General features: G+C 37.7%; 2 protein-coding genes across 2 annotated transcripts; one reads left to right on the top strand and one right to left on the bottom strand.

Annotated features, from left to right (window-relative positions):
* The first annotated feature begins 4439 nt into the window (after positions 1-4439).
* On the top strand, positions 4440-5855 carry LOC143574034 (small ubiquitin-related modifier 1-like). Its single transcript, XM_077058763.1, has 3 exons — positions 4440-4591; positions 4709-4858; positions 5603-5855. The coding sequence occupies exons 1-3, from the start codon at positions 4514-4516 to the stop codon at positions 5669-5671; spliced, it is 297 nt and encodes a 98-aa protein (XP_076914878.1). The 5' UTR covers positions 4440-4513; the 3' UTR covers positions 5672-5855.
* Positions 5856-6927: 1072 nt separating this feature from the next.
* LOC143574035 (aspartate carbamoyltransferase 1, chloroplastic-like) lies at positions 6928-9219 on the bottom strand. Its single transcript, XM_077058764.1, has 5 exons — positions 9128-9219; positions 7971-8468; positions 7583-7896; positions 7266-7502; positions 6928-7178 (listed from the first exon to the last, which is right to left on the bottom strand). Exons 2-5 carry the CDS (start codon positions 8446-8448, stop codon positions 7071-7073), a joined length of 1137 nt encoding a protein of 378 aa, XP_076914879.1. The 5' UTR covers positions 8449-8468; positions 9128-9219; the 3' UTR covers positions 6928-7070.
* Positions 9220-9723: the final 504 nt, after the last annotated feature.

Here is a 9723-nt window from a genome sequence, read left to right on the forward strand (position 1 = left end):
AGACTCTTCCTTAGGATCCTCCTCTTCTTCGGGATCCTCCTCCTCTTCTGGTTCCTCCTCTTCCATAGGTTCTTCCTCTTCTTCAGGTTCTTCCTCCTCCATATGATGGGTGGTCTCGTTGATCATCAGGGGCATTTTGAAACTTTCTTAGGGCATCATTACCCTCATCTTGGGCTTGCGGGACGGCCCTTCGCCATTGTTGGGTTGAGAGTTGACTTCATTAAGAGTGGAGCTTCCTGTGTGCCACCTTCGTTGATCAGAGTGGCACTGCATCCAGTCGGAGGATGGGGATCTTGGTTCTTCTTTTATTGGTCGGTTTGAAAGGAAGGCATGGGACGGGTGTGGATTTGGTAGGTATCCGGTTGGGTAGTACTATGGCATTTGTGATGGTCGGTATGTGGGAATTTCCGATGGATGGTACGTCGGTATTTCTGAGGGGTGGTACAGGGGCATTGTTGGTGGGTGATAACTTGAGTGTCTCGGAGGTTCAATTCTTTGTTTTGGTGGACTATCGGGAACGTCTATTGGATGGTGACTGCTTCCGGGGTAGTACACAGGTTTGGTTAGATCATGTTCTACATCTTGATCAAAGTAGGCTTCATAGTAACCATCACTCATGTTGTCCTCGAGAAAAGGTTCGGCGATTCCAGCCTCTTTTGCCTTTCGTACATAGTTCTCCATCCAACTTTTGAATGACATCTAATATTTATAGGTGGTTTAGAATGTAGAGGGAAAGAAAAGGTTACCAACCTATCTTATCCCTAAAACAAATAATCAATTATTTCCTATACTTGGATCGAAGATTGGGTATTATTTTATGATACCCAACTCGCTAAGATCGATGGCTCTTATACCAACCTCCATCTTGGGCCTAGGAGTGCGACCCAGTAGTTGGTACCACATTTGTCAATAAATCAGAGTAGCGTTATATTAGCGGAAGTCTTATAAAATATAATGATCAAAGTTGTAATATTACAAAAGACGGGATTATAAAAGATTCCTGTTTTAAGTTAAAAAGATTACTTGTTTTATCATTACAAAACCACCATTTATATTTTTGATTTTATACAAAACAAAATCCGAGCCATCGGATATTCATAGCACTTCGGCATTCCAAGCGCTATCCTTGTTCACCTGCAAAATGTAAATAAAATACGTCAGCAACGAATGCTGGTGAACACGCTGACACAAAAATACTTTCTTTTACTTTATTACCCCTCGAGACTACGCCCGCCTCGGCCCATCGTGGCTTAGGAATAACAAAGTCAAATCACATTTATAAATTCAAGTCTCTACTCTAGGTCACCTCAGCAAACACCGTAGCGTTCGACTTAGTTAAGTACCCGTAAGTATACACAATGATCGTACTTCCCGCGGGAAAGCATCCTACGATCAGGGTGGTGCGATGTGCCCATCGCGTACTACCACATATGTAAGGATCCAGACACACGTATACCACAGCCTGAGGGCTAGGTTTATACTCTCATTTATAATGGTTTTAGGGACACGTAGTCCCTTGTAATCATTTTCATATAACATGTTTGACTCATTTGAAAACAAGTTTAAAAGTTTGGGGGCGTATTCACCTTATCGCTTTGGGATCGGCTTCAACACCGTCCGAGGGTCTTTCCCATGCTATCTCGCACCTACAGTACGAGTATAACCATTTGTTAGTCGGATATACAATCCGGCTTAAGACCTTTAGTCTTATATTCTTTACCTCGATGAACCTTTAGTTCATAAATCTCTTTTACTTGAAAACCTTTAGTTTAAAAGTAATTATAAACCTTTAGTTTATTTATAAAACCCGACGTTTCTTCTTCTCCAAGAAACGTATTCTTTTTCTTTTATTATTTAAGAATACTCATTATTACTTAAATAATATTTTCATAACAAATGATATATATACTTGCACACATATATATATTTATCTTATCACAACATATCTTTTACTTTTTCTTTGTTATGTTTTCTTTTCTTTTATCGAGGTATCGAGTGTAACCTCGACTTAAGGCTTAAGCCTTTAATATAATATTTTATTATATTCATTTGTCCTTACGCCTAACCTTTTTGGCATTTTAGAAACTCTAGGAACTTGAGTAGCACTCCAACGCCGCTTCACTTTCTCGATCAACTTTGGCACGTCAACGATAACACCAATCTTCGAAAATTGATGACACGCCTTTCGAGAACAAACACCTTCCTTAGTTGTATGTGGGTGGAGGGTGGCACAAACTTTGAGGTAACGTCAACACGGAAATCGAGGATCGGGACAGGTTGCAGGCTTGTGCCAGAGGTGTCAGGCCACGTCATCGCGGTACGCGATGACGTAGGCTCAACAGCGATCGCGTATCGCTGTTAACTCTTCTAGAATCTTTTTGACCAAACCCGTCGCGTACCGCGACGGGTTATTCTTTTGTCCCGTCGCGTATCGCAATAGGACAAGAAAGTATAATTTTTACTTTAAACCCTAAGGTTTGGAATTGGCATATTTTGTCCCTTAACTTTTAGAAAATTTACATTTTGAACTCGAAATTTTCTCGATGTTACAAGAGGGTACGGACCCTAATAATATCCGAGGATGGAGGTTACCGGACCCTAATAATATCCGAGGATGGAGGGTACCGGACCCTAATAATATCCGAGGAAGAAGGGAGACCGGTCCCTAATAATATCCAAGGATGTAGGGCACCGGACCCTAATAATATACGAGGTATGTAGAGCGTAATGCTCTTTATAATGTAAGGTTAGTTATGAATGTATATGGAAGAATGATGAACTTGTTAAGTATATAATGCATACCTTCGGGCACGTATATGTGTATGAAAAGTAAGTTAATAGATTATCTAGAACTCATTCAACGTAGCTGACTTTTAGTATGCACGCAGGTGAGTAGGATGAGGCGGCTCGCTTGATGAGGACACATGGCATGGAATTGAAGACACTGGCATCTCAAGGAAACGTTATGATGTTTTAAAAACTATGTTTTATGTTTAAATGAATATGAATGTTTGATAAGACAAGATTTGGAAGTCATGTAATATATTTTGTTTGAAGTTTTTATATTCCGCGAAAGTTTTAATTAACTCTGATATTTAGAACTGTGTTTATGAGTAAATCCAACGTCCAAAGTAGGACACTGAGATCGGGACCTTACATTTTCCCAAATAATACTATGTAAAAGTCAATTTATAATACACCCAAATATTAAAATTCTTTTATGACAAACTGGCAAAATGCGTCTTTTATGTTTGAATGTTTTTTCAATAGACGTCCTTTAGCAAAAGAAATGGCAGAAAACGTATTTTATGTTTCAAATTCCGTTCACGTTACGTCCTTTGGCATTAAATCAGTTAAATTTTTTCGTTAACTATGATTACGTGCTTTGCACATGAGGGCAGTGTGGTCATTTTACCCCTTTAAGGACTATGTGTGTAATTAAACTAAAGTTTTGGTCTTTTAAAAAAATACTTTTATTTTTCAATAAAACAAAATATATACAATAACCCATTTCTCTCTCTCACACACACACCTCTACCACACACACTTTCATCCATCGTCACCATCCCCTCCCATCATCTTCATCACCACCATCACCATCAAAACCTGTTTTCTACCGGAGAACACGTCGTCGTTCATCATCACGTCGTCGTTCATTGATCTGTTGATGGATCCGCCTCCGTCGTTCACATATGCATTCGCATCCATCAGCCTATAAGCTAATCACAACATTCTACTCGTCTTTAAATACGAACAGAAGCCATAAAGTTTTAATCACAATCTTTGTACGAACACGGATTTTTTTTAATTCGAATGGTTTCTAGGGTTTATAATTTGAGGGCGTTTTAAAAGGATGGTGAGGCGATGGTGTTAGAGATCAGTGTTGGTGTTCCATGTAGGGTTGTTGGGATTTGGTGTTCCAGGTGGTAATGGCGCCTATAGTGGTGCGTGGTGGCGCTTTTCGACAACAGGTGACCGAAGATGGTTGTTTAATTGGTGATAGTGGCAGTGGTGGTTGTGGTTTTGGATGAAGATGGGGTGGGTGGTGGTGGTGTATCATTGTGTGTGTGTGTGTGTGTGAGAGAGAGAGAGATATGTTGGGTTTATTCTCATGTGCAAAGAAGAGATAAATGTGTGCATTATTTAAATATATTTACTTTTTAGTTTTAATTATTAATAAATGTGTGAATTTACTACACTACCCTCATGTGCAAAGCACATGACCATATTTAACCAAAAAATTTAATTATGTTAGTGGCAAAGGACGTAACGTGAACGAAATTTGAAACATAAAATACGCTTTTTGTCATTTCTTTTACTAAAGAACGTCAACTGAAAAAAAATTCAAATATAAAGGATGTTTTTGTTATTTTGTTTTCTTTTATTTATATCACGTGATTCCCACGTGTTGTCCCAGTTATAGATACTAAAGTATTCGATCTCGAGAGAGACGAAAGGCGTACATTTGCAGCAAAATCATCTATTTTGTTTTGTTCATCGGAGAAAAAAAAACATGTCGGCAAACGACGAAGATAAGAAGCCAGCCGGAGGAGATCAAGGAGCACACATCAATCTTAAAGTTAAAGGCCAGGTTAGGGTTTCACTGTCTTCAATAAAAGTTTTTATTATTTAGTTTACAATTAGGGTTTTTTTTAGTCTTTGATGTTCGATTTGTGGGAATTAATTTGGTTGTTTATTTATTTATTAGGATGGGAATGAAGTGTTCTTTAGGATTAAGAGGAGCACACAGTTGAAGAAATTGATGAACGCCTACTGTGACCGACAGTCGGTGGAGCTTAACTCCATCGCTTTCTTGTTTGATGGCCGTCGCCTTCGAGCCGAACAGACTCCTGATGAGGTATCACTTCTTTTGATTCGCTAAAACCCCCCAAAACCTTTGGGAAATTTTCATGCTCGACTCGTTTATTATTTATTGTATAATTTGTATAAAGTTTTGGTTAATAGTTGTATATGTTGAGGAAAACTTTAACGAGCCTAATCCCAACTCGAGATGTTAACGAACCAAAACTCGGCTGTGCAGTGTGAAACATTGGAGTCCAAAAGAGTTAAAGAACCTAAAATTTCATTAGGCTCGTTAAGGCTTGACTAATTGATACCGGGTTATACCGGGAGGTTCAACCGGCTGAATAATTTACCCTATAATTTTCTATAAATGTAACTTTAATCCAAAAATAAACCCAAAACTAATTGATTTTATAACAAAAAATAATCCAAAAGCTAATCCATATTATAAAAAATAATGTAAAAGCATTTAATCTTTATAAAATAGTCCTAAAGTTTACACATTTGAATGCTAATTGTTGAGTTAAAAGTAGTTTTGAAAAAATATTGGTTGCAAATATCAAAAATTTATCGGACCTAAAACCGGTTTGCCGGTAAAAACCGGTATTTTAGACAAAAACCGCCGGTACGATGTTCTAGCAAATCGGACAAAAACACCGGACTCAAAATACCGGCCTGTTGGGCGAAATCCGGTTTAACCGGTTCAACCGGCCGGTTTGAACCGGTTTTTAAAACACTACACATAAGGTGAGAAATAGGTATATTGATGGTGCTGATTATTTAATAATTGTTGTGACAGTTGGAAATGGAAGAGGGGGATGAGATTGATGCTATGCTGCACCAGACCGGAGGCGGCTTTGGTTTTTGATGCGAGTAACAGATTGGTGAAGCTGGCTTGGCCTGGTTTGGCCAGCTAGTTTGGTTTGTTGAAGTTGGTTATTGTAGTATGTTTATCTAGTATGGTGTGGTGTCGGGTCTTTTAACCTGGTTAATAATCGGTAGGAATGTTCGGTTTGAATGTAACAGATTGTTGAATGATGATTGCTAGCTTTTATGAGGTTATGCTATATAAGATTTTATAAATAAAGCTTTTAGGAATGTTATAATCAATTTGGCTTAGTCAAAACAACAGCGTTCAGTTTACGGTTTACAGTTTTAAAAACCGGTTTCGATAGATCAAAAGGGGCTAGTGATATTTTAAAGCAGGTTAGTGTTTATACTGCAGGTATCCTTCTTTTGATAGAAATGGGTTTTTAGGCAAAGAGGTAATACACAGGTTTTATCAAGTTGTAGGAGACTTTTGTTTGGATTATTCTACTTCTCAGCTGTGTCCACTTTGCTGTTCAACTTGTATCTTGCTTCAAGTTGTTTTTGCCTTACGTGAAATCTTCGACCACTCACCTTAGTCGCATTTGTCAGCCTAGCCACGGCAGTGGGGCATCATCGATAGTGATGTGACCTGTAAGTGGTTTTTATAAATATAGATTCAAAAGTTTTTTTTTATGTTTCTCATAAATTCATAACAAGTCCAAATTCTTTTGATGGTTTATAAATGTTTTCAACTTCAAATTTTCGATTTCAAATATAGTTCTTTCAGATTCCAGTAACAATATTCATTTCCTTTAAAAGAAAATGTGCGAACCAAATGCACCATGCAACAGGAAACCGATTTTAGTTTCCGCTATTAAATTTTTGTTTACTATCCTGCACTGTTTCTTTATGTATACAATTTTTATCTGCACATTCCAGTTGCTCAGTAGCTAGATGATATACTTTTTGCATAGCTTTTTTAAATTGTTTAAATTTTTTAGTGGTAACAATGTAACTAGCTAACTAAACCTGCCCAAATCGCCATACAGTGAACATAATCGTTTTGGCCTGTCCGGTTGACCCAGATAACCCAGCCAGTTTGGTTTTCATTAATTCAAAACCGTAGTTTCTGGTTGTGCCCAAAATTTCTATGAAAACCACCGAAACTAAACGATGAACATCCCTTCTGAAGGATTGCATTATGATCATGCAAACTCAAAAGTAGGATTATAGAAGTTCTCCTTTGGCAAATTTACCATCTAGTTTCAACTCACACATTTAGTTTCACCAAACAGTAACACCAGTCTATTAATAACTAAAATAGATGCTAAATCAATGTTCAAAATATTCTAAACTCAAATCACAAGACAGATATCCTCACCAAAATCCACAAGCTTAATAATATAGTACCAAAAAACTTGCAACTCTTAACACTATCAAGCATCCAACTAACTTCCTCACCAACCAAGAAGTAAAAGCTTCAACAAAGCCATTCTAACAAAAAGACCATTTTTCGCTTGCCTAAAATAAGCCGCTCTCGGGTCATCATCCACATTCACCGTTATCTGCATCACAACAACTTATTAAAAACCATGTAAAATCTCACTACTAAAAACATTCAAACCATAACTTTAAACGAATCCAACAAACACCTCATCAAGCCGAGGAAGCGGATGCATAATAACAGCATGCTTCTGCATAACACTTAACACATCCCGGTCAACAATATACTTGCCACACGCTTCTTCATAAAAATCGGTCCGCCCACCAAACCGCTCTTTTTGAATGCGGGTTTGGTACACCACATCACATTGTGATGCCACTTCCTTCAAATCCGCACTTTCTTCCCATTCAACCCCGTTTAACGTTAAGTATTCTTTAATGTCCTCCTAATTTAACCACAACAAAATAACGTGTCTAAACTACAAAAACATGTTGTCTTATAATGTATTAAGATTAAGAGGTATACCTTCATTCTAACAACTTGTGGTGACACAAGGTAGATTTTAACATCATTATATTTGGCTAAAAGATATGCTAACGACCGAACGGTTCGTCCGTTTGCAAGATCACCAACTAGCCCGACTTTAATCCCGTCCAGCTTTCCAATTTCCCGTTTGATTGTGTACATGTCGAGTAGAGCCTGAGTCGGATGCTGACCTGGACCGTCACCAGCATTGATTACCGGAATGTTAGCTGTCGTGGCTGCTCGTTTAGCAGCTCCGCTCTCAAAGTGCCTCATCACGATTATATCCGAATACCCTTCAACCGTTCTAATCGTATCTGAAAGTCAAAGTCAAAGCTAAATTCAAAGCTTTTATGACAGATAAATAAAAAAGTTTAAAACTTTAAACAACCTTCGAGTGTTTCGCCTTTTGCAGCAGAGGAAAACTCGCGTGCATTTTCAGTCGTTAAAACTTCTCCACCTAACCGTTTCATAGCCGACTCAAACGAGAGGCGGGTTCGAGTTGACGGCTCGTAAAACAGGGTTGACATTAGAAAACCATTCAACATATGACTTCCGCGCGTCCCTTTCTCGATAGTTTCCATTTCGCGTGCAACTTCAAATATGGCACTCATTGTATCTCTATCAAACTGTTGTGCTTCAATTACATCTTTAAGTTGAAACCTATCGCCCTTTACAAAGGGACGGGCGGTTTCAACTTGTATGGCCCGACATTGGATATTATTGTTTGGCACACGATTATTCTTAAAATGCAGCAGGTGATGCTTATGATTGATATCTAATTTCTTGGAATCAGCATGAATCTTGGTTTGTTTGAGAGCTGATGCGGTGACATTTGAGGTATGTGTAGAAAACATAGAGGCATACATTTTTCTAAAAGTTATATCACCTGTAAAGAATTTTCAATGAAATCAGTGAGAAATTGTGCATTAAAAAAATTATTAAAACTAGCGGTGTTCAAATTCAGATATCCGGAATTTCGGATAGTGAAATTCGTGATATCGGAATCTTTAAAAAAAAATTATTTAATAATCTTTAAAAAAATATTTAAGAACTGTAAAAAGAGGTATTTCGGATATCCGAATTCCGAAATAGCAGAGAACTAACTGAAATATCTGAAATTTCTAATTAATATTAATTATTTAATAACTTAAAAAAACAGAAAATTTCTAATTTCTAAAATGCCTATATAAATCCGGAAATTCGGATATCCCAAATTTAAGAATTTTCAGATATTTCGGGTTCAGAATGTCGGAGTTCGGGTATTTTTTTCACACCCCTGATTAAAACGAATTCACCCTTTGAAATGTTTGACTCATTGTATCCGAAGTGAGTATTCAATCAGCTCAAATTAACACATTTGTAAACAAACTATGAGCTCATATCAGACGTGAGTATTCAATAGTTCATGATAAACTTTTTATATAATTTACTATAAAACGATTACAATAAAGTGGCAAAACATCCGTAGCCTAAAACACATGAAGGATATTATAAGATAATAATATACAAGTAAAAATAAATAGATAAAATAAAGAAAACACCCACCTCGGAGAATGTGAACTTTTGGATGGATAAAATATGGATTTGTCACCGGTGGCCTGAGAAGCAAACCGTAGAGCTCCGGCGAGAAATAATAATAATAATAATAATAATAATAATAATAATAATAATAATAATATAAAAGGCTTAGCCGTAGAGTGGACGAATCTCTTTTAAGTTTTGGCGGAAAACAGAAGAATCATTGACACTTCCAACTTCCACTTACTAACTACAGTGACTGTCAATATTTAAACAGTCATATATGTTGCTTGCTTTCTAACCCTAATCAATGGGCTTTGGGCTTTCTCATACATTCATGTGTATTGCCAAGGCCCATATAATATTTGCTTATGGAACGTGACGACACGTTGTTAATAATTCTACTTCCATGTAGTTTGGAAGATAAAGATACCTACGTAAGTTTTATAATGAAAGCTAAAGATAAGGCTGAGGGGTGTGGGGCTTCAGCGGGGGCGCGAAAAGCCCATCTGCTCGCGCCCCGGGGCGCGAGCACCACACCACCGAGGCGCGAAAGAGGCGTGAGAGGGGCGCGAGCGCGAAAAACAAGGCGGGCGCAAAGCCGGTAGCGGGAGGAAAATGGC

Source organism: Bidens hawaiensis, unplaced genomic scaffold, assembly GCF_021521415.1.
Source record: "Bidens hawaiensis isolate Kalapana, Puna unplaced genomic scaffold, B.hawaiensis_p1.1 tig00026821_1, whole genome shotgun sequence".
Lineage (NCBI taxonomy): Eukaryota > Viridiplantae > Streptophyta > Magnoliopsida > Asterales > Asteraceae > Bidens > Bidens hawaiensis.